Raw genomic sequence first — 25,940 nt, 5'->3', positions numbered from 1 at the left:
GATGAGGTCTCACTGCCCAGGCAGGTCTCGAACCCGTGGGCTCAGGCAATCCACTCACCTCAGCCTCCCAAAGGCGCAGGACCTTTCTTAAATAAATCTTTTCACCTCTTTGTGTGCTGCAAATCTTTGCATAGAGATGAGGTCTCGCTGCACAGGCGGGTCTCGAACCCGCGGGCTCAGGTAATCCACTCACCTCAGCCTCCCAAAGGCGCGAGACCTTTCTTAAATAAATCTTTTCACCTCTTTGTGTGCTGCAAATCTTTGCATTACTCGGCTCTCTGGTTGCCAGCATGCACCTCCGGCATGCCGGCTCCAGCGGTGCTGCGCCCTCTCCACCCATCCATCCACCCTCACCCTCCATACCCTAACACTTCTTTATTGGTTCTTGGAATAATGGTTCTTCCTTATTCACGTGCATGAAGAGTGACATTATAAGTAATGCCACTGTTTCTTATGGTTATAGATCAGAACATATAAATTCAAAGGAGCGTTGTCCTTTGGGAAATTGGACTATTATTTGGCTCAGAACATTTTTGCAACCAACCTTTGGGAATTGCTAGTTAGAAATTGTATATATTTAACTCCACAAAGAACTTGAGGATAACCTTCTTCCAGAAGGAAAAGAAGAAAAAAAGAGTGAGGGATGTTTATACTGTTTTCCCTACAAGATTCAAAGCAATTGCTTTATTACTATTTCATTATCAAATTCACTTCAACGAGGATGGGTTTTAGTTCTGTTTTCTCTTTAGTTCCTACAGATATTTTATCTGTTGAAAAGGGAGCACTGATTGTGTTACTCTCCTGCCTAGACACTTCCCCTGGTGCCCCATCGCCGACAGAGTAGAGTCCAAACCGCAGAGAAAAGCCTACAAAGTTTCCCACAGTCTGGCCACACTCCACCTTGCTGGTCTCATCACTGACTGCTGAACTGTCCCATCCTCTCACTCCGATAGGACAACCTGCCACTTCCTGAACATGTTCTGCACCCTTCACACCTTCCTAGCTTTGCAGCGGGTGCGGGTGACCCCTTGCCTGAGCCCACTACCTCTTCTCTGGGAAACTCCTCCTAAGTATCCTTTGGGATTCAGCTCAAGCCCCAACTTCTTTGCAAAGCCTTCCTCAGGCAAAACTATGTTCTCCTTCCTCCATGTTCTCATCGCTCCTGTGCCTCTTCCCTTTGCAGCGCCCCCTAAAATTGTCTAAATTAGATTCAACTGCCAATGAAAACTTCACAGAGACCGGGCACGGTGGCTCACGCTTGTAATCCCAGCACTTTTGGAAACTAGGGCAGGTGGGATTGCTTGAGCCTGAGAGTTCGAGAATAGCCTGGGCAACATAGTGAGACCTCATCTCTTAAAAAAAAAAAAAAAAAAAGTTAGCTGGCTGTGGTGGCACACATCTGTAGTCCCAGCTACTCACAGGGCTGATACGGAAGGATCGCCTGAGCCCAGGTCGTGGGGGCTGTGATGAACCGTGATCATCATGATCGTGCCACCACACTCCATCCTGAATGACAGAGTGAGACTCAACTCAAAAAAAAAAATACATTGATATATCATTTTTTGTTGCTCAGATTGGCAAAGACACGTTTGTTAACACACTGCTGGCAAGGCTGTGGGAAAACAAGCACTCTCATGCATTGCTAGAAGCAAGGAAGATTAGTATAATCTCTGGAGGGCAATTTGACAGTATCTATGAAAATTACAGATACACATACCTTTTGACCCAGTGGTTCCTCTGCTGGGAATTTATCCTACAGATATTCTTGTACATCCGCTAAATAACATATGTACAAGGTTATTCATTCCAACAGTTTTTGTAATAGCAGAAGATGGTCCATCAACTGAAAGTTGCTAAGGTAAGTAATGGAACAGTCACACAGTGGAATACTATATAGTCATTTAAAAGAATGAGAACACTTTCATGCATGGACATAGAGTGGTCTCTAAGATATATCATTAGGTAAAAACAACAGCAGCAGCATATATTGTTAGCAGAGAAGCATAATGGTATGCTAGCATCTGTTTTTTTTTAAGAGAGAATCAAAGACTAGATATGCACACTTATTTACATATACACTTGATATCTATGGAAAGATAACTAAGGAAGTGATAATTTGAGTAATCTACAGGAAAAAGAACTGAAGGTTTAGGGTCAGGGCTCTGAATAAGGGAGAGACTTCTTACTGTATATTCTTTTGTACTTTTGAAATTTGAACTATTAGAATATATTACTTTTTCTGAAAAACTTTCATAATAAATTTAATTCCACAAATATTTACTGTATGCCTACTCTGTGCCCAGCACCAGGTTTGATTCTATTTCTTCATTACTAAGCTGTAAGTTCCTGGGGACAGTGAGGACAGTCCTGTGTCTTATTCATCTAGAATAGTCCTGAAAGCACAAGCACTCAACATGTTTTGCAGAACAGGAAATAGGTCTTTTTTTCTCTAGATAATCCATCTGTGTTACTTTGATATCTGGGTCCTTCAAAGAAAACACTTATTATGTGTCAGTCATTGCTTTAGGTGGGTTTTTATTTGTTTGCTTCACAGCATTCTCTGTTGTATAATCACAGCCTATCCATGAAACAGGTAAAGCAATCTCCATTTTGAAAATGTGAAGGCTGATTCTCAGAGGCTAGGTGGTGAGGTGCCCAACATCACACAGCTAGGAAGTGCCAGAGTTGGGAAACAAACCCAGGTTTGTCTGACACCAAAGCCCATGTTTATTCTATGATACCACAAATGATAAGGAATAGAAAAGTCCCAAACTAACAACTACCCTGGCTCAAACCCTTCCCAGCAGGAGGGCAGGTTCTACGTGTTGGTAGCCAACTATAGAGCCCTGATTTGAGGAGAGCTGATTGACTCCTTGCCTTTGACTGCAAAAATGCCTGAAATTCCACCATTGCAGGCCCTACCTTTAGTGCTTAGTATCCTGTGGTTAATATCTATTTTACAGTTCCTCTAGAAAAAGTTACAAAAGAATATGTTAACCAAAAAATAGAAAAGATAAACAGACATAAAGAGTATAGAGTCTCTTTTAAATAATCCCTTTCCAGTATATGAAATGATAAAAAATGCCATACACTGAGATGTGAATAGCAGTTGCTGCTAGGTGGTAGAAGATACATGGATGTTGCTTTTCTCTATTTTAAAAATTTTGCTTTTCTAAGTTTTCTATGATGGGTACAGGGTTAAAAGCAACTTTTTTTCCCCCTTTAGGTATTTATTTGAATTAAATCAGCCTCTGGCCAGTCTCAGTGGCTCAGCCTATAATCCCAGCAATTTGAGAGGCCGAGGCGAGTGGTTTGCCTGAGCCCGTGGGTTCGAGACCAGCCTGGGCAACTTGGTGAGACCTTGTCTCTACAATAAAAAAATAAAAAATTAGCCGGGTGTGATAACGCATGCCTGTAGTTCCAGCTACTTGGGAAGGCTGAGGTAGAAGGATCTCCAGAGCCCAGCAAGTTGACGCTGAGGTGACCGTGAGTGTGCTGCTGCACTCCAGCCTGGGCAACAGAGTGAGACTCCAACTCAAAAAACAAAACCAGCCTCTGAAAATTGGAAATAGTTAGCTACCATTATTAAATGTTCACTGAACACTTTGGTTACTCAAACAAGAAACTACCCAACTTCCAAGATTACATATCTTGTTTTTTCTGCCATCTGAAATGACTTTCCTCAAAAGTAACTTTTTAAAAGGAAGAAATAGGTTTTGAAAACAACTTTTATTAAGGATGCCAGAGGGGTTTCTGAAATCAGTGAGGCAACTCCTAAATGTTTGCGAAAGTTCTTTCCAGTGACCCTGCTGAAGTTATTACTCCTTGTTAAGCAGAAGTATGTGCCTAACCTGCTGGTCCAGGGAAGGGGATTGGGGGAACTGGTGGGCAAGTGGCCAAGGACTAGCTCTGCTGCACTGCTAGTGAGGAACCCTGGAGCCTAGTTATCCAGACGGAGGATCCCAGGGGCACCTGGGTCCCTTTCCCTCCTCATTTCCAAGTTCTCAGATGCCAAGTCAAGTCCGTGCTCTCCTGTAGAAGTGTCCAGGTCCTTCCTCTGACCTACAACCTAACTCTCATCCTCGCCAGGTTCCTCAGGTCTTTGCTATCGATGCTGTCTCTTTCACAAAGTTAAGGACTCTCCTTCTCCCAAAGCAGAGGTACTGAGGTCCTATTTAGCCTGAGGGATAAAAAGGTGAATTAAGGTCTTCGCCCTCAGAAGTGGAGAAGGGAACGGGCAGTTACTGTGTGCCTACTATGTGCCGGTCGCTGAACGATACACATGTTCTCTATTATTTGTACCCAGTGCAATCCTCAAAGCCACCTTATGAGGGAGATATTTATCTCTGTTTTATACACGAGGAAACTGAAGCTCAGAGGTATTCAGTAACTTGGCCGGTATGAAACTACCAAGCAAAATATGTCAAGAGCCCTAGACAGGCACAAAAGTAGTGACGGAAGATCTTTAAAAAGATTACACATGGTGGGGGAAGTCAGGCAGAGCTTTTAGATGTTGAACAAGAACAGGAAACTGTGTGCATTTATGGAGAGCCAACTGTATGAGATGTCATGTGGGAGAACACTGAGACAGGACCCTCATGCACAGGGGTCCATGGTGTTGGGTGATAAGTGGATAAAGAAGGACAAGTCAAAGCGATGCAGTAAGGACTCTGACATTGGTAAATGAGAATGACTTGAGATGATGTGAGATGATATCACATAATGTGGGATGCTGTGCACAACACATGCAGAATGCTTGCACGTAAGCACTTGACATATAATAAACACTTAGTAAATGTCACCTACTTTCTGGTGGCGCAGGGAACAGAGAAAAAGAGTGATATAAACAAGGTGTGAAAACAAGAAATAATGTGGTGAATTCCAGGAATGCTGACTAGACCAGTCTGGCGAAAGAAAAGTGGCCAGATCGACTGGGGGAGTTTTTAATAACTGCCAGGGAAGACAGCATTCCATCTTGATCTTTACCATCACACACATCTTTCTAAAACATTAATCTTGATGATAAGGCTTCCCTACTCTAAAACATTTGATGGCTCCCCAGTGCCTGTAGAATGATGTCCAATTCAGGCACTTTGGGACTAGAACTTCAGCTGCCTCATTAAGGCCAACCCCACAATTATTCCCTTCAAGGAAAGAGGACTTTGAGAAGCAGGGGGAGGGAACATGAAGGAAAAGACTTGTCACAAGTATATTACCCCAAAAAGAATAAAATAAGGTATCCCTTTAGGGTCGGTGGAGAGGACCTCTCATGATTTGTCAAAAATGCAAAGGAGGGTGAGATGACTCGCTCTTTCCTAGCTGTTGCCTGAAATCTCTTTAAGAAACATAGAAGACTGTCTGACTCACACATAAAAGACTTGTTGAGGGCAGAGGAAGTGTCTGGGTCCACACGTCATCGGTGGGCTATGAGCAAGTGGGAGGGGCCTAGGAAGGACTCTCACGGGGTGCCTCTGGGTGTGTGTGTTTGGGGTGAGGGTGCCTGTGGCTGTGAGGAAGGGCGGTGCCAGTAGAGAATAAGGCTCGCATGCCACTGACACAGAAAACAAACCTGCAAGGAGTCCCCACGAAGCCTTTGGCTTAGAGCTGGCCCTGTTTACCTCATGCACAGGAACTGTGTACACAGGAGACTCATCTAGTTGCCGAAGATGAAGGTGGCTAGGCTTTGTGTAACAGATAAGGACTTTTTTGGCTCATCCTTCCTACTGCCTGACTCTCTGGTCTCTTTGTTCTCAGGAGATTTGTAGGAGCAGACATCACTCACTCCAGGGGACTGCTCTGGAGGACAGATAGAGCTTGGTCAACCTCCAGCACATTCCCGGGCAACAACAAATCATTTAAACCCTCAACCCAACGGCAGAAAGAGCAGCTTTCTTGCCACCTGCTCCTTGGCATGCCACCGGGTGGAGGCTCTTAAGCAGTGATGGATACAAAGGATGGCAGCATATGCCCTCAGAGGAAGTCCTGGGGGAGAAGGTTGTGAACTGAGCAAGTTAATGAGAGAGGAGCAAGGAAAATAAGCCTATTTCTTGAACTGTATGCTTCACTAGCACCAATCATCTTAAGAATGAGGACAATGTAAATTGTTTTATCCTCTGAAATTGTCTAGACCACTTTTTTTTTGCATGCCTCATGGGTGGTTATGGGGATATTAACCAAATGCTATGTGGAGTCCCATGTTTAACCATCACTATTTAATCCTTACAACTCTGCAGTATAAGTATTCCTATTTTTCAGCTGGGAAACAGATTTGGTGTAGTTAGATGACTTGTCCAAGATCAAACAGCTTGTGGCACACTGGGGCACAGTTACAAGTCTGTCTGAAACTAAAGTTAAAGCATTTTCCAGTATATTTTATAAGAATAACCTCCATAATAGAGAAACCAAGTAACAAACCACAGATGGGGAAGACGAGAGATCAGCAGAAAGCAGAGGTTGATTTCACAACTAAGAACAACACGAAGAGGGAGAAGGACTTAGACAATGAATTAAGAAACCTTGGTTCTCATCCTAATCTATAGGTATTCGGTTCTGAACTTTTGAGGAGAGTAAATCTCCTCTTTGAATTCCCCAAGGTGTCTTACAGGTGGCGCCAGGTGATAGGTACTAACTAGGTGTGCGGTATTAGGCACTGAGAACTAGGGGTTGAGTATGTGACAGTTATAGTAACATGAACCAGCTGTGTGTCCTCGAGAAAATCAGCCACTCCCAGCCTCAGACTTTCATCAGGACTTCAAGAAGCAAAGTTCTGAATCCAGATGACTGCTAATGTTTCTTGCAGGTCTGACTTCCCAGGATCTGACAACTTCCTGGATGAAGCTGGAAAGACAAACTGAGCTAGAAAAAGGCAGATTTAATTTCCACTCCCAATCACTGTTCAGGTCCTCACTCCTACCAGTTCTGGTTTACACTGAGATCTTCCAGGACAAAACATTAGGGTTATTTTTTGTTTGTTAGTTTTGTTATTTCTCATTTGTACTAGTAATGATCCTCAACTCACTCCACCCATATAAATGGAAATTTCTGTTAAATAACATATAAACTTCACTCTCAAGAGGTTTATATATATATAATATATATATATATATATATATATATATATATATATATATCTCCTTTGGTATGGCTGGACTCTCATTAACCCCAAGGCTATTTTCATTTTCATGGAAGCCAAAGTCCTCTGGGGACTTCGCTGTACATGGTGCCTAGTGCATCTGAAAGTCCCACCCCAACTGACGCGACCATGCCCTAAGAATGAGAAATCCTTCTCTTGCTTACTGTGCCCTCTGGTTTCCCGGGCCGGCCAGCTTCCTAATGGTTTCCAGACCTATGGCTCTATGGGTTCTTCTCATTTCTGTATTTTTCTAAAACCAATTGTGCTGATGGGAGGTGGGGAGCAGTTAGAAACCACTTCATCATAGGCCAGCTTCGTGGATGTGAAGAACAGCCAGGTAGTGCTTATCAGTTCCTCATGGCACCCAGCCCCCACCCCAGCGTCCTTTCATTTCCTGCCCAATATTCCCAAACCACAGGCAGCCATTGTTTCCAGAACCGCTTTGCTTGGAAGCCTTGGTACCAAGGCCTCCTAGTGCTTCCTGTTGTTACAAGGTCTCTCTTTCCTGCTGAAAACAACCTCACTTCCCTGCAACATGTAACCCTTTTCAGGCAACTCACTTCTTCCGTGAGCTCATCCAGTGCTTGCAAATACGGGGTGCTCATTACATATATTTAACATTTTTCTTATTATACAAGTACTGCACGTTCCTTGTAGAAAAATAAAAAATACAGTTGAGCAAAAGAAAAAAAATCCTATTACATCCTCCTCCGTCAGCATGGAAATGTCTTTGGTATTCATGTTTAAGACCATGCATCTACACACAGAATTTACCATGTGACTCAGGACTTGAAGAGCTGACCGTTCTCAAGAGTGGAAATGGAGGCAGGGAGGCCCACCTAGAAACCAGCCTCCAGGAGGTTCTTATAGATTGGTGTGCAAAAGAGCCTCCCAGGAGTTTAAGAAGAGTACAGACTCCAGGAGATTCCCCTGCAAATTCTCAGGACTACCCTTGGAGAAACTCCAAGAAAGATCCTCTTTAAATAAAACTATTCAACTATTTTCAATAAAACTATTTGTTCAACAAATTTGGGAGAGGCTCACGGGGCAATTGCACAGAAAAGGGTCAGGGAGGTTGGGAGAGCAGCCATGTTGTTGGGACTCCAGGAGTCTCCTCAATGCAGCTCCCTGCTGGCTGCCCCAAGGAGCTTTTGAAAACACAGCTCTGTGTTTGTCCATAATGGGGAATGCTGTGTTCTTTGTGACCCCTTCCCCCAACCCTACCCTCTTCAGTCACATCTAACTCCCCAAGGCTCCCTAAAGACCACCTCCTCTTCTGCCTTTGCATTCTCTTTCCAGGACGAAATGGCTCCCAGGAGACGCTTCTCTCCTGGATTCTTCAGAACCCAGCTGAGAAGTCCTCCCCAGGGCTTTTGCTGTAACCTCAAGGAGACTAAGGAAGCCAAAAACATGTCACCAAGCTCTGCTGCATTGTCTGGCTTTCTGGACACTATTTTATGGTACAAATCAAGATATTCTAATTTCTATGAGTTTCTGTTTGGCAGCCCCAGGGAATATAGTTGAGAAATAAGATGTAATATATTTTGGAAATGAACACTCCTCTTCCCCAACTTTCTCTTTGGATCTCTGACACATTCCAACAAAAAGACACGCTTCTGCAGAGACTATATCTTCCACCTTTGCAGATAATGTCTTATCCCTTACGAAAAATCAGGCAAAAACTAGTAGTACTCTGTGGTTTGTTAAAACAGCAAGGGATGATAATATTCGAGCTTTTATCTTAAAGTTTTGCAGCTCAAAAATGAAATGTCTCCTACGAAGGCTGAGCGAGGGATCGCCTAAGCCCAGCATATCGAGGCTGTGATGGCCACGAGTGTGCCACTGCACTCTAGTCTGGGCGACAAGAGTGAGACTCCAACTAAAAAAAAAACCCATAAAAAAACAAAAAACGAACCAAAAAATGTCTCCTAGGGAGAAATGGCATTCAGTTCAGAGGTCGGATGTTGGAAGATCTAAACCTGCCCACTCTTCCCTCACTCACAGTTGGTATAACTCTGCTCTCAGCACTGTCTTTGTTGTTGTTGTTGTTTTTGTTGTTGTTGTTGCCCGGGTTGGTCTCAAACTCCTGGTCTCAAGCAGTCCTACCGGCTCAGCCTCCCAAAGTGTTGGGATTACAGGCATGAGCCACCACGCCCTGCCAGCACTATCTTTGAAGTAATTTTAGCCAGCTATACAGTAGACTCTCCATATCTCTGGGTTCTGCATCTGTGGATTCAACTAACCAAGGATTGGAAATATTCCAGAAAAAAAAAGAATGGTTGCATGAGTCCAGAATATACACAAAATTTTTTCTTGTCATTTCCTAAACAATACAGTATAACCACATTGATTAGGTATTATAAGTAATCTAGAGATGATTTAAAGTCCACAAGAAGATGTGTGTAGGTTATATGCAAATACAAAACCATTTTATATCAGGAACTTGAGCATCCATAGGTTTTGGTATCTATGGGGGTCCTGGAACCAGTCCCTTTTGAATACTGAGGGACGACTGTATTTAAGATTAAGGTTCACTGATGAAGATGGTATAAAGGATGACTGTCAAATTTTAGAGGAAGAGGAAGTCATAAATATTATATAAAGGATACAGACAACTAGTAAAGAGAATGCCAGTTTACCATTCAGACACTCTTATTTCTAGAGTTAGAAGAGCCAAAAAAAAAAAAAAAGAGCCAAATATCAAGCAGATCTTTTTTTTTTCTTTTAATTTCTAACATTTTCTCTCCTCCCTCTTTAAGAGTTTCCAACAGAAAAATGGGAATTTTGTTGTTTGCAACTGAAAATGTCAAAAGTCAGATCTGATCCAAGAGTAGCCCAGGGATATAGGCAGCTTTTAAAGGGTCAGGCTCAGATTCTGATCTCTTTTCTTGTGTGCACAGAAGAGGCCAGAGATACCTCCAGGGCATCCAAGGGCAACAGCTTGCCTGGAAGCAACAGCCAGAAAGAGACTACACATAGACTAAATCTCTACTCAAGCTTGCACCCAAAGAGACCACTGCAAAACTTCTATGAAGACTTCAGTGTTATAACAGCTCTGTTAGGATCAATTAGAGCAAAATGACCTGGGAAATAATTCAGGCAGTCAATGACCCACCTCCTCTGGGAAGCCTTCCCCAGTTTCCAAGAGTAGAAAGTAACTGAAATAGTCTTAAAGCAACTAGTACACAATAATACTTCATTGAGGTAGTTTAGTTTAGTTTTGTTTTCAAACATCTGCTTCTCCTCTCTACTGAAAACTCCATGAGAAGCAACGTCTGCCTTACTCAACTTAGAAGACACTACCCATGACCTCAGTTTACAGCCCAGTAATTTCATCGTGCCTTGATCAGGGCCAGGAACAAGGCAGAGCACAAATGTGGAGGAATGAGTGAAAGAAAAATCTGGCCCAGATGCACAGGCATCAACTGGACACCATCCAGCATGTGATGGATGACATCGTCTTAGCGAGGGCAGAGCGAGCCTTTGGAGGGACAGCAAAGTGCACCTTAGTCTTCAGTGCTTTTTCCCCTTCCCAAATCCATATTTATTCTCTCCTTCCCAGCCACCCCATGCCAACCTTCAAGTATCCACTCCATACTCTAACTCTGCTCTCCACTTGTTGGTCACCTGGAAGGTCAAGAGTTAGAAGGCGCCTTAAAATCATCTTATTGGACCTGTTTGCTTCAGTGCCAGGAAATTAAAGCCTCAGGAAATTCAGACACCTATCCAAGGTCAAGCTTACCCAGCCGCACCTGCACATCAGCAAGGCCCTAGAGTTGGAGAGAGACTGAGGAGAGGGGACAGGAGTACTTTGAAAAGTGATTAAGGTTTCCTCCTTTCTAATTTTCAGGATTAGGGTTTAAGCACCTGGTAGGCCTCTTTCTGCCACAGACTGACTAAGACCTTGGTGTCGTAATTTCGGGTATTTACGCTTAGACACACCCTTAGCAATCAAATCAAATAAATTATGTCAGTCAGATCTCCACATGTGAAACACTGTGCTAGACTTTCAGGATTCAAAGAAGTAGCTTATACTTATAAGACATTGCCCATAACCTCAGCTTACAGTCTAGTTAGTTCAATTACATGCAGTTAAATTGCGGGTAGAACAAAAATGTCATGGAGAGTCGTTTCTTCTTTATTCTACAGCTGTCAGGCAGGAGTCACTGGGCTTAATGATATCTTTCTGGAGAGAGAGGAAAGGGAGTCAGCTGCCAGAGGCTGTCTCTCCCCTCTATAAATTTGCTTTCTCTTCTTGCATAGTAAATAGCTACATCTTCAGCAAGGAAGAGGAGTTTATTGTTTTAAAGATTTCATAATTCCTGTTTAAAGAGGGTATAGGCTTTCCATAGGTTGTTCTAGGCTTACATTTGCAGACGAGATGAAGGTCAGCAGGCTCTGAGGCTACGTTCAGAGTGTCTGGGACAGGGTGGCTTTGGGCTAGGGGCTCTGCTGGGAACGTAGAGGAAAGCAGGCCTGAGCTGGTTGAGGAGATGGGGGAATTTCCCGGGGAGATCAGCTCCACTGAGAGGACAGGGTACCACTGGTTTAACAGGACCCAACAGAAAGCAGTTGACTGGTCAGGGTCCTCAATCTACGTGATGGGTTCTCAATCTACAGAATCTGGACTGGAGAGGGCAGGCTGTGGGCGCCTGAGTATCCATGTGAAAGAGTAGGCCCAGGGCCAACAGAGCCTTTCATTAGTCTCCCATACAGACATCACTTTGTGTCCCAGCAACTGGTTTGCAATCACCTGCTGAGTTCACTCATTTTGCCTCAAGCATCAAGAAAGGACTGATCAAGGAAGAGAAAGAGTCCCTGCCAAGTCCTCTCCATGTTCTTATCCCATCCTCTCCCTAAAGGCTTCCCAGATTTATTTGCTCAACAAGTGCTTTTGGGCACCCACTCTATGCTTGGGTATTAGGGCGTGGGTGTCAAGGACACAGTGAGGAGCAAAACGGGAGGCCCCATCGTTGTGATGCTTAGCGTCTAATGAAAGGGAAGTGTGTGTGATTCAGTCTCCTCCTCTACTGTTCCTGGTTAATGGAATGAGTTCTGGAGCCATTCTACCAGGGTTCAAATCCACCCACTGCCATTTTCTACCAATGAGACCCAAGCATGGCTCCTGGACGTAGAATGCCATAATCCCAGTGTGCCAGGGCAGTTTCAGATGACACCTGTTATCCTATGTAGTGAGGGATCATGCTCCTTTTCGCTTTAAAACATATTTCAATACTGGTAAAAGATTATATGATTACCGGCTGGGCTCGGTGGCTCAGCCTGTAATCCCAGTGCTTTGAGAGGCCGAGGAGAGTGGATTGCCTGAGCCCGCAGTTTCAAGACCCGCCCGGTCGACTTGGCGAGACCTCATCTGTGCAATAAATCAAAAATTAACCAAGCGTGGTAGCGCGCGCCTGTAGTTCCAGTTACTTGGAAGCGGAAGGATCGCCGGAACCCAGCAAATCTAGGCTGTGGTGGCCATGAGTGTGCCACTGTGCTCCAGTCTGAGTGGGCGATGGAGTGAGACTCCAACTCAAAAAAAAAAAAAAAGATTATATGATTACCTTACAAGGTTCAGCTTCCTTATATGTAAACTGGAGGTAATAGTAAAATCTACCTCACAGGGTAGTTATATTTCAATAAAGTAATATGCAAAGTGATTAGAACAATACTCAATAAGCACTCAATCAATATTAACAGTTGTGGCTGTAATTTTTGTGATTATTGTCCCATTGAATTTTGGTCCTCTATGAGTGAGTGGGTCCTTACGTTAGGGACCATTGTACATCCCTATTCCTAGCAACCAGCACCATGCCCTACACAATGGAGGTTCTGTCTCAATGTGTCTTCAAAGTGACTGGGCTGTAGGCTTCATCTTTATGGGGTGCACTTGTAGAACAGCAGGAAGATGGACGATTCAGGGATACCGTGTCCTATCTGGTCTCACACAGAAGCAAAGGAAAATGGGAAATGTTTTTCTGATTTCTTTTCTGAGTATGGTTGCCAGACAAAATGCAGAACATTCACTTAAAACTTGAATTTCAAGCCGGGCTCAGTGGCTCAGCCTGTAATCCCGTGCCTTTGGGAGGCTGAGGTGAGTGGATTGCCTGAGCCCGCGGGTTCGAGAACCACCTGGGCAACTTGGCGAGACCTCATCTCTACAATAAATCAAAAATTAGCCGGGCGTGGTAGCGTGTGCCTGTAGTTCCGGCTGCTTGGAAGGCTGAGGTGGAAGAATCGCCGGAGCCCAGCAGGTCAAGGCTGCGGTGGCCAGGAGTGGCCACTGCACTCCAGTCTGGATGACAGATTGAGACTCCAACTCAAAAAAATAATAATACTAAAATAAATAAATAAAACTTGAATTTCAGACCGGGCTCAGTGGCTCAGCCTGTAATCCCAGCACTTTGGGAGACCGAGGCAAGTGGATTGCCTGAACCCATAGGTTTGAGACCAGCCCGGGCAACTTGGTGAGACCTCATCTCTACAATAAATAAAAAATTAGCTAGGCATGGTAGCATAAGTCTGTAGTTCCAGCTACTTGGAAGGCTGAGGCAGAAGGATCGCCGGAGCCCAGCAGATCAATGCTGGGGTGGCCATGAGTGTGACACTGCACTCCAGCCTGGGCGACGGAATGAGACTCCAACTCAAAAACAAAACAAAAAACTTGAATTCCGGATAAGCAATGAATAATGTTTTAGTATAAGTATATCCCCAATATTGCGTGTGGCATATATTAAAACATGATTTTTTGTTTACATGAAATTCAAATTTAGTCCAGTGTCCTGCATTCTTATTTGTTAAATGTGGCAACTCTATCTCTGAGTCCCTTTCCCACTCTTTGTGGCCCCCTAGCCAGCAGCAGTGTTCTAAGTCACATACTCACAAAACCACAGCCACACGTCTTCCCTGACTCCTGTTCGCCTTAGAGGGCCAACCCTAGGCCTCTCTGTGGACACCTCTCATGAGTTTTTAGTGCCTTCCACCAGGAAGCAGGTGTGAGTGTGTCAGGGAACCAGACAGCCCATTGAGCCAGAGGCTTCTGGATGTCCAGAAGTGTCCATGGGTTCCCCTCCCTACAGAGATAAGGGGAAGCTATTCCCCTACCTGGTCTCGGGGAGAGAAGGGACAGCAAGGATGAAGCCAGCCTTGACATCCTAACCAGGCTTTCCCTCCCTTCTCAAGTGGTGGCCTTGTCTTCTAAAGCCTGCTTCTGCAGGGTTACTTCTGGTGGCCCTTCTCCTTGACTACTAGGCCCATTTCTGGTTGTTGTTTTTAGATGGGGTCTCACTGTCGTCCAGGCTGGAGTGCAGTGGCATGATCACAGCTCACTGCAATCTTGACCTCCTGGACTCAGGCAATCCTTCTGCCTCAGCCACCCGAGGCACACACCACCATACCCAGCTATTTTTTAAATTTTTTTGTGGAGACAAGGTCTTGCTATGTTGTCCCGGCTATTCTCGAATTCCTGGACTCAAGTAGACATCATGCCTGGCCTAGACACATTTTTGATGGTATGAATTAGAAAAAGTGGGGAAAAGATACCCTAGTATCTCTGAGTTCAGGCAGTACAAATTGTTGGAGTACCACCTCTCCGGCTCTCCCTTTTCCTTAGAACATTTACTGTGTGCCAGGCACTGGGCTAATATGTAGACAGACAGATAGATAGATAGATATAGATATAGATATTACATATATATTTAGTCTCATATATATTGGTTCCTTCAGACCATACAACCCTGCAAGGCAAGTATAATGGTCATCATCTTACAGATGTAAAATCAGAGGCTGAGGAAAGTTTACTCCTTTACTGAACGTCACTCAGTTTGTAAGTGGTGAAGCAGATATTTAAGCCGAGTCTCTCTAACTTCCAATCCTATCCTTTGCCAGCTTCCTGTACTGTTCTTTTTTCAGAATTCACCCTAGCACTTACTAGGTGTTCAATAACTATTCTCCGAATGAATGCATGATTGAATATATAAATGATCATCTGGAGAATGATTTGTTCTGATGTGTCTGTATATTTTTTATTTTGGAAATTCATCAAATTATAATGTGATTAAATATTTTGTTGCTACTAAGTTCGCTACAGTTTTTTTTTTTTCCGGCATTTATTACAGTTTCGAGGAGGGGGACATATTCCCTCAGGATTCAGCAGGATTTTGGGGAAATCATCCTTGTAGGAATCTCAAATCATAGCCTCTGGTTGTTCCATGCCTTTTTAAGAACCTTACTGAAACATGCTCTGCCCTTCAATTTTATGTGAAGCAGTAGTAACCAATGGTCTCTGCATAGCTCTGAGTATCCCATTGAGAAATTTATTTTTTCTTTTGATCGTGATGTACATTTGGTATTCATTTTTTTCTTGGTATGTTTCCATTTATACATGAATGACCTCAGTCTGTTTTTAGCAGGATACTGCTAGAGCTGGATGAAGATTCAGGGCTTATTAACAGAAAATCCTTGAAGCCGCCGGTCTGGGTTGCCACTGCTCTTTCAAAGCCCACACGGGCATAGCACACATTCTGTTATACACACACACATTCACACTTTCACAGGACAGCAGGCTGTAAAACAGAGAGGGGCTCTACTTTCAGGAATGTGACCATGAATATGAAAAAGTAAAACCACTGACATTTTAATAAAAATGTGGCGGGGACCAGGTAAGGTGCAAGCTGTGACCTGTGGTCTGGTATAATTTCAATCAACATTCCAGGACTGCTCAGAGCTCCTGAGACTTGTGTCAGAAAGTGAAAGGACATCTGGGCGACCCCCCCCCCCCAGAGGTAAGAGGAATGTCTTGCTCACAGATTTATGGCGATATAATAGTAGTGATGCACTTTTTCATGCATCCTAATCTATTCCTACCACCCGTATTGGTGTGCAACGAGAATATCGTAGCCCTATAAAGCCCAAGTGGCATGTTTATAGAAATACATTTAAGAAGATAAGAGTCATGATGTTCTCTGAGCAGATAGAACTCCCTTGTCTTCGTGAGAGTTATATTCAAGGGTTTACACTACTAATTTGGGGGAGATTTTTTCTTTCTTTTTTTAAGTCGGAGTCTCACTCTGTCGCCCAGGCTGGAGTGCAGTGGCATGCTCATGGCCACTGCAGCTTCAGCCTGCTGGGCTCAGGCGATCTTTCTGTCCCAGTCTTCCAAATAGTTTCCAAACCACAGAGGCACACACCACCCTGCTTGGCTAATTTTTTGATTTATTGTAGAGATGTGAGCTCGCCATGTTGCTCGGGCTGGTCTCAAACCTGTGGGCTCAGACAGTCCTCTCACCTCAGCCTTCCAAAGTGCTGGGATTACAGGTGTGAGCCACCATTCCCAGTGATTTTTTTTTTTTCTTATGAACTGTGTGACCTTGGGCACATTTCTGTACTTCTTGGTGCCTTGGCCTCCTGGTCTGTCAAAGGGGAGAATAATAGTAACTACTTCAAAGGGTTAAACAGATTAAATGAGCTCACCTCGGTAAAGCACTTAGCACAGTGGCTGACATAAAAGTGCTATGTAAAGGCTTGCTGCTGTTATTATTATTGTTATCAGCAACAGCAACACCAGTTTAAGATAATAACAAATGTCCTCTCCCTCATGCGGCTTTTCCAGGTTCCCACAGTTGGAAGCACCCTCTCCTCCCTGACATTTTATGGCCACCTGTCTTATTCTGCCCAGATCTAAACTCATTTGTGTCCTTGCTATTTATGGTCCTTTCTCGAATAACACTTACCAACACTATTCCAACGGTATTCACTGTGCCTGTAGTATAGTAGCTGCTTGGTAAATAATGTTTAATTCCAGTCTCTTCAAACGCTATTTGGATGTGCCCTGCCTCCCTGAGTCTGCTGCCCTTGATCCCAAATATCTTCCTGGCTAAGGTAATATATGTAGAGTCCTCACTCTCGATTTCATGTTCCTCTGGACATGAAGACTCATTCGTTTTTTCATTCAGCAAAATTTTTTTTTTGAGTTGGAGTCTCACTCTGTCGCCCAGACTAGAGTGCAGTGGCTCGCTCATGGCCACTGCAGCCTCAACCCACTGGGCTCAGGTGATCCTTCAGCCTCAGTCTTCCAAGTAGCTGGGACTACAGGCGTGCGCCACTACGCCTGGCTAATTTTTTGATTTATTGTAGTGATGAGGTCTTGCCAAGCTGCTCTGGCTGGTCTTGAACCCGTGGGCTTAGGCAATCCTCTCACCTCAACCTCCCAAAGTGCTAGGATTATAGGCGTGAGCCACCGCGCCTGGCCTCATTCACTAAATATTTAAAGATATTAACACCAGCTCTGTACAGGTCCTGCCAGGTATTGGAAAGAAAAGAAACTGTGATATTTCCAGCTCACATACTGGAAGACAGTTCATACAGTTGTTGAATCAGCTCCTCTGGCCAGCTGAGGGGCCAAAGGAAGAAGTGGGATATAGTTAAAGTGATTCTTGTGTTTGGGTTTTGTTTTGTTTTTTGGGGGGGCTGGAGTCTCACTCTGTCACCCAGGCTGGAGTGCTGTGGCACGCTCACGGCCACCCCAACATCGACTTGCTGGGCTCCAGGATCCTTCCGTCTCAGCCTTCCAAGTAGCTGGAACTACAGGTAAAAGCTACCACGTCCAGCTAATTCTTGTGTTTTGAAAAGAAAAGATACATATTCAGACAAGTATTAGCATACTTAAGAGAGAAGCAAGGCAGGATAATAAATTTGGGATTGCTTCAGATATATGGTCAATAAAATTAAACTGCTCCAGGTCGCTGCAGTGGCCCAGTCAGTAATCCCAGCACTTTGGAAGGCTGAGGCGAGAGGATTGCCTGAGCCTGGGAGTTGAAGACCAGCCTGGGTAACTTGGTGAGATCTCGTCTCAACAATAAATCACAAAAACTAGATGGGTGTGGTGGCATGATTCTGTAGTTCCAGCTACTTGAAAGGCTGAGATGGAAGGACTGCCTAAGCCCAGCAGGTCGAGGCTGCAGTGGCTGTGAGTATGTCACTGCACTCCAGCCGGGGCGACAAGAGTGAGACTCCAACTCAAAAAAAAAAAAAAAAAAATTAAACTGCTCCAGAAAGAGATTAACTGAAATTCCTCCTGGAGACTGCAGCTTTGGTTTGTGCATGAAACAGCATCCACAACCACGACTGAACATTAGACCGGGTACCTCTTAGCTGTGGTGTCTGATCGGGTCCTCACAACACCCTGGTATGGGAAGAATCATCATCCTCATTTTCAGATATGCCCGTGTCAAAGTCACACAGCTGGCAAATGGCCCAGGCTCTGTCCACCCTTGTGTGGCTGCCATGATGGCTGGTAGGGTCAAACAGTGCCGAATTTCATAAACACTTGAGCTACTCCTTTATCTAATTAGTCACTAAATCCTACTGGAATTGCATGTGGCATTTGGCAGAGGTAACTTTGGAGACCTTTGTGGATCTCTAAATTTAGGAATACCCCTAGAACACTTCATTTATATGTGAGGAAACTTGTGTTTTGAAAAAAAGAAAAACAAGATGCGTAGTCAGACAAGCATTAGCATACCTAAGAGAAGAGCAAGCCAGATAAATTAGGGATTGCTTCAGATATTCCTGAAATGAAGAGAGAACAAGTTACTTTAAGAGTGACCCCTGTGCCAGGCGCAGTGGCACACACCTGTGATCCCACCACTTTGGGAGGCAGAGATGGAGGATTGCCTGAGTCCAGGGGTTTGAGACCAGCCTGGGCAACTTGATGAGACTTCATCTCTACAATAAATAAAAAATTTAGCTGGGTGTGGTGGTGCGCGCCTGTGGTTCCAGCCACTTGGAAGGCTGAGGCAGAAGGATCCCCTGAGCCCAGCAGGTCAAGATTGCGGTGGCCGTGAACATGCCACTGCACTCCAGCCTAGGCAACTGAGTGAGGCTCTGACTAAAAAAAAAAAAAAAAAAAAAAAAAGAGTGACCCACTAGGGTCAGATAAGCTATTTTACTGGATAAATTACTAATTTCTAGGCACCAGACTCTCTATGTGTGTCATAAATGTACGGCTCATCCAGAATAGAAATGACTGCATAGCCGGGCTCGGTGGCTCAGCCTATAATCCTAGCACTTTGGGAGGCTGAGGTGAGTGGATTGCCTGAGCCTGCGGGTTCGAGACCAGCCCAAGCAACCTGGCAAGACCACATCTCTACAATAAAATAAAAATAGCCAGGCATGGTAGTACGCATCTGTAGTTCTGGCTACTTAGAAGGCTGAGGGGGAGGGATCGCTGGAGCCCCGAAGGTCGACGCAGGGGTGGCCGTGAGCATGCGTGCCACTGCATTACAGCCTGGGTGAAGGAGACTCCAACTCAAAAAAAGAAAGAAATGACTGCATGACCTCTATCTCATTGTGGTTTTAATTGGCATTTCCCTACTGATGATTGTGAACATCCTTTCACATGCTTATCATCTGTATCCTTTTTGATGAAATGTCTGTTCATGTCTTTTGCTCATTTCCTAAATGGATTGTTTGTTTGTTCTTAACTGCTTAGATTTGACATTTATTTAAATATTCTATAATATTTATTTATATATTCTATCTATTAGTCTTTTGTCAGATACATGGTTTGCATACCTTTGCTTCTTCTCTGTTGCTTGTCTTTTCACCTTTTAACAATGTCTTTTGCAGAGCAAAAGTTTTAATGTTGATGAGGTCCAATTTATCCAATCGAGTCTAAGAACTCTTTGTCTGGACCCAGATTCCAAAGATTTTCTTTAATTTTTTTTCTAAGAGTTTTATGCTTTTGCACTTTACATTTAAGTCTGTGATCCCTTTGGGGCTAACTTGTATTTAGATATAAGGTCTACATTAAGATTCATTTTTTTGGCCTATAAATATCCAGTACCATTTTTTGGAAAGGCTGTCCTCCTTCACGACATTGCTTTTGCACTTTTGTCAAAAATCAGTTGGCTGTGTCTTAGGGAGGAGCTATTACTGGGTTCTCTATTCTGGTCCATTAATCTATGTGTCTATCCTCTGCTACTATGACACCGTCTTTATACTGTAGCTATAATACTTAGTACTGGGTAGAGTAATTCTTCCCACTTTATTCTCCTTTTTCAAGATTGTTCTATAGCTGTTTTAGGGCCTGTGCCTTTTTATACACATTTTAGGATAAGTTTGTCTATGTCTACAAAAAAACCTTGCTGGGATTTTGATAGGAATCACATTAAACCTAGAAGTCAATTTAGGAGAAAATAGACCTCTTTACTGTATTGTGTTTATCAGATCTTTTTTATTTGTTTCTTCTCCATTCCTATAACTACTACTTGCAAGAAGAACACTTCTAGCTAATCCTGAATTACTTGACCAACCTTATACCTCTTCTTTGGATGGTGGCCTTCTGTTTTCCCCATTCACACTGCCTACTGTCACCAAAATGATAAGACTCAAGTCCTCCGCCATCAAGTTGCTCTCTTGTTTAGGACTCTTAAAAGGCTTTCTACTCCAGCCCCAGGCCCAGGCTGACCCTCTTATTCAAACTCCCCAAACATTCACTTCTTATTCGGTTTTGATATACCCAGGTAACTCACAACTCTGAATTGCTCCCTAAATAACAGCCAGGAATTCGTTCCTGCTGCTGATCAGTTTCCACTTTCTTCAAGTTTACCCAATGCAGGAGCTATTCCCTAAATAACCTGGTCATCTTGTACATGTTCACCCACAGTGGCAGGCTTAGCATATCTGACAACTAGAACAAGTGATTTTTAATGCCACCCTCCTCTGCAGAATGAAATTATGCTCAGTAATAAGCATATAATGTAATAACTATAATAATTTTTATTTTTTATTTTTAAAACAATTAACTTGAAAAGAATAAAACTACATTTTCAAGACATTCAAATTCAGTCAAATATTTTATGTACAAATTTAATTTGTACTTATGAAGCAAAAATATTATATGTTGCAGTTCACACTGTTTTACTATTTTAAACACAAAAACCTCAAGTGGCCATAATATGACTTATTTTTTATTCACCCTGTTTGTAATCACTGTGCTATTTTAATTTCACATTTACTGTTTAAAAGAAGGAGGTGTCATTCCACAAGAGCTGGAAACACAAACTGCACCTGAAACAAGGTCAAATAGTTCCAACCAATATGAGATTATTGTTAAAATGAATACTTGTAGTTAAGTCCACACACAAGGGAGCCTGGCTGTATAAGAGTTCTCCAAGTAACATTCATGTGGAATACAATGTTTATTAAAAGATAAGGAACAAAAATGTACTAATCTGTGTTCATTAAAGGATAAGTAATAAAAGTGTACTAATATATTTGCATATATTATTAAAACTCACAGTCCCTTGAAATGTTAACACAGAGTTACCCTATGATCTGGCAATTCCACTCCTAGGCATATATATATCCAAGAGAAATAAAAACATACATCTGCACAGAAATTTGTACCCAAATGTTCATAACAGCAATATTCATAATAGCTGAAAAGTGAAAACAACTTAAATATTTGTCAACTGATGACTGAATAAGTAAACTTTGGTACACAGAATGGAATCCAGTAAGTCCCCTACATATGAATGAGTTTTATTTGGAGAGCATGTTCATAAGTCCAAATTTAATCGTAAGCCCAAAAAAGTTAGCCTAGGTACCCAACTAACACAGTTGGCTGTATAGTATTGTAATAGGTTTAAATACTTTTTATACAAATAATTTGTTAAAAAATAAGCCATTTTTAATCTTACAGTACAGTGCCTTGAAAAGTACAATAGTACAGCACAATACAGTACAACAGTTGGCTTACGGGGGCTGGCATCATATTTGCACCTTTGAAAGTTCACAACTTGACTGGGCTCGGTGGCTCAGCCTGTAATTCCAGCGCTTCGGGAGGCCAAGGCGAGTGGACTGTCTAAGCCCACAGGTTCAAGACCAGCCCAGGCGACTTGGCGAGACCTCGTCTCTACAATAAATCAAAAATTAGCCAGGTGTGGTAGTGTGCGCCTGTAGTTATGGTTACTTGGAAGGCTGAGATGGAAGGATCGCCGGAGCCTTGCAGGTCGACGCTGGGGTGGCTGTGAGTGTGCCACTGCACTCCAGCCTGCGTGATGAAGTGAGACACCAACTCAAAAAGAAAAAAGAAAATTCACAACTTGAAAGTTCATATGTAGGGGACTTTATTATTTTGCAATGAAAAGGACTTAAGTATCAATACATGCTTTGACATGGATGTCCCTTGAAAACATTATAAGTACAAAAAGTTAGACACAAAATGCTACATACTGTAAGATTCCATTAACATAAAATGTCCAGAATAGGAAAATCTATAACGAGTAGATTAGTGGTTTCTCTCTCCTTCCTTCCTTCCTTCCTTCCTTCCTTCCTTCCTTCCTTCCTTCCTTCTTTCCTTCCTTCCTTCCTTCCTTTCCAGAGTCTCACTCTGTCACCCAGGCTGCAGTGCAGTAGCACATTCACGGCCACCACAGCCTTGACCTGCTGGGCTCAGGTGATTGTTCCACCTCAGCCTTCCAAGTAGCTGGAACTACAGGTGCATGCCAGCATGCCCTGCTAATTTTTTTTATTTATTGTAGAGACGAGGTCTCACCAAGTTGTCTAGACTGGTCTCGAACTCCCAGACTCAGGCAATCCTCTTGCCTCAACCTCCCAAAGTGCTGGGACTACAGGGTTGAGCCATCGCGCCTGGCCGGATTGTAGTTTCTTAAGGCCTAGGAATGGGGCAAGAGGTGGGAGAATGAGAACTGACTATTAATGGGTCCGAGGTTTCTTTATAGGGTGATGGAGATGCTCTAAAATAGATTGTAGTCAAGGTTGAACAGATCTGTGAATACCAAAAACCACTGATGTATACACTTTAAGTGGGTGAATGGTGTGGCATGTTATATCAATAAAACACTTTTTAAAAACAACAGTAGCTGGACACCAGGGCTCACGCCAACAATCCCAGCACTTTGGGAGGCAGAGGTGAGAGGACTGCCTGAGCCCAGGGGTTTGAGACTAGCCTGGGCAAATTGGAGAGATTTGGTCTCTACAATAAATAAGCCAGGTGTGGTGGCACGTGATTGTAGTCCCTTGGAAGGCTGAGGTGAAAGGATCGCCTGAGTCCAGCAGGTGGAGGCTGTGATGGTCATGATTGTGCCACACTGCACTGCAGCCTGGGTGACAGAGTGAGACTCTGACTCAAAAATAAGTAATAAACAAATAAATTTAAATAAATAAAAACAACAGTAAATGCAGAAATTGTTTAGAATTTTGACCAACGAAAGATTTTTTTGGGGACGAATATTTGAATAATAATCACTGTTAGAAGTATCATTACATGGTGATTAAGACCTGCTCTTAGTTGGTTTTACTGCCATTTTTAACTTTTCTGCATACAATGCACCCCTTATTTTGGACACAAGATGCCCCTCTCCACTGCTGCACCCTGGTCCATCCCTGTTGACATAGTCAGTTTATAACTACACCATGACCCATCTAGCGATTAGCTGATTATAAGTTGCTTCTGAGCAGTGAAAAGTCTAATTAGGGACTTATAAGAAATTTAAAATTTTCAAAAAGTGAGGTGATATCTATTTTAGGGGAGTAAAGAAGTAAAATCATGTACATAGTTAAAAGAATCTTCTATAGACTTCTTATTCAGAAATCACTGTTTTTGTTTTTTTTGTTTTGTTTTTTTTTTTCTGAGTTGGAGTCTCACTCTGTCGCCCAGGCTGGAGTGCAGTGGCATACTCACGGCCACCCCAGCGTCGACCCGCTAGGCTCAGGCAAACTTTCCTCCTCAGGCTTCCAAGTAGCCAGAGCTACAGGTGCATGATACCATGCTCGGCTAATTTCTGATTTATTGTAGAGACGAGGTCTTGCCAAGTTGCCTGGGCTGGTCTTGAACCCACGGGCTCAGGCAATCCACTCGTCTCGGCCTCCCAAAGTGCTGGGATTACAGGCTGAGCCACTGAACCCGGCCAGAAATTACTGTTTTTAACCTTGATGAGCACAGGATCTAGATTACTTGTACAGCTCACGACACCTCTTTGCAGAGTGGCTGTCGCCAACACAGACAGCCCTGTACCCATGACGCTGAACAGCCTGTAAGGTATAAATGTCTGCTGCTCTTTCCTCCAAACTAGTGAGAGCTTCTATTTCCGTAGCTGTGGTGGAGACACTGCCCCTGAGGTTATCTGGCCCTCTAGCCACAGATCAAGGTTCCTGCTTCTCAAGAGACCAGACCCCTGCTGCAGCAAGACTACTGCAAACTCCCCTTCAAACTGAGCCCCAGACTCCTGGGGCAGCCTCTATATTCTCCTCCCCCCTACCCTTCTCCTTCTATGTCCCTCTTCCTCCCACTCGCAGCATCACTGGCCCCACCTGAGGAGGACACATTTTTCCAAAGGTTCCCAGGCTCTGCCCTGGTCTGGTCACCCGTCCTCCACTACCCCACTGGGTCCAAGGAGTTTATAACCCTACTTTGAGGATAAGAGTGAGGGTTCTTGGAAACTCTGGCAATGTCATAAAATGGCGGTCAGGTCCTTTAGCATGTCAGGTGCTATTTTTAAAGAACATTTGTGTCCATTATCTTCTGTGATTCTTTCCATTTTTAGAAGCTAGACATTATCTCAATTTTGATGATAAGACTGAGGCTCAGAGAGATTAAATACCTTGTCCCAAGTCACACAGCCAGTAAGTGAAAGAACTGTGATGGAAACCTATGGTTTCTGCTTCCCATTCCAGTTCAGTATTACATAGAGGAGCAGACCACAGTGAAATTATAGTCTACATAGACATTTGTTGGCTGGGCTTGGAGCCCAACCACCATTTTAGATTTCTTCTTTCCATGGGAAAATGCATTTCAAATTCCAAACAATCAACATACAAGTGTTCTTCTAGAGCATAACTCATTTTTAATTTGGAGGCTTTCTCTATTGTCTCACCACTGAAGGTTTCATTCCATTATCTTCCTGGTGAGGACCCAAAGAAAGGATTGAAACACAAAGATTTTGGAGTCAGATTTGGGCCCACTTATAGGATATGGCCTCAAGTAAATTACTTAACTTATCTGAGTTTCAGTTTCTGTCTTTGTAAATTCAGGGCAATGTTATACATACAGGATTATCCTATGACTTAAATGAATAATGTATGCTTGGCCAGGGGTGGCGGTTTACACCTATAATCTCAGCCCTTTGGGAGGCTGAGGCAGGAAGACTGTTTGGCCCAGGAGTTCAAGACTAGCCTAAGCAACACGGTTAGCAAGATCTCATCTCTACAAAAAATTTAAAAATTATCCAGATGTTGTGGTGTGCACCTGCAGTCCCAGCGAGGGAGGCTGAGGTGGGAGGATCACTTGAGCCCAGGAGGTCAAGGCTGTGGTGAGCTGTAATTGTCTAATTGTGCTGCTGCTCTCCAGCCTGGGTGACAGAATGAGACCTGGCTCAAAAAAGAAAAAGAAAAAGGAATAACGCACGCCTGTAAAAATAATTGATGTGGTGCTTGGTAAAGAGTCTGCCTGCAATAACTGGAATATTATTGTTGTTTAAAGGGAAAGTCAGGCTGACTACTACCTTACAACCTGCGATATATCCCCACTGGTCAGGGATGGTCCTTGTTTATTCCTATTGTGCAAACGAAAGTATTAATAGCACTCTCTTTTTTTTATTCTTAAAGTGCCCCAATGTGGATGATAATCTATATGGTCACCCTACTTGGAGATGCCTTTTTTATTCTTAAAGTGCTCCAATGTGGATGATAATCTATATGGTCACCCTACCAAGAAGTCCCTAATCGCAGGGAAATCTGGTCTTTGTCAGTAGCATCACACCAGGGCTGATAGCTACTGTTTGAA

The 25,940-nt window shown here is 43.4% G+C and overlaps 1 protein-coding gene across 1 annotated transcript in view; it reads right to left on the bottom strand.

Moving 5' to 3' along the window:
• Positions 1–24,177, bottom strand: part of ARHGAP31 (Rho GTPase activating protein 31) — a 94,569-nt gene extending 70,392 nt beyond the window's left edge. The window contains exons 1-2 of the mRNA XM_021709787.1: positions 24,078–24,177; positions 11,501–11,656 (exon numbers count right to left, since the gene is read on the bottom strand). Coding sequence (XP_021565462.1) covers positions 11,501–11,656; positions 24,078–24,177 — 256 coding nt within the window. The remainder of the gene's footprint in view (positions 1–11,500; positions 11,657–24,077) is intronic.
• Positions 24,178–25,940: the final 1,763 nt, after the last annotated feature.

The sequence above is a fragment of the Carlito syrichta genome, unplaced genomic scaffold, assembly GCF_000164805.1.
Source record: "Carlito syrichta isolate Samal-C Ts95f unplaced genomic scaffold, Tarsius_syrichta-2.0.1 Scaffold285058, whole genome shotgun sequence".
Classification (NCBI taxonomy): domain Eukaryota; kingdom Metazoa; phylum Chordata; class Mammalia; order Primates; family Tarsiidae; genus Carlito; species Carlito syrichta.
This window is presented reverse-complemented; position numbering and strand designations above follow the sequence as displayed.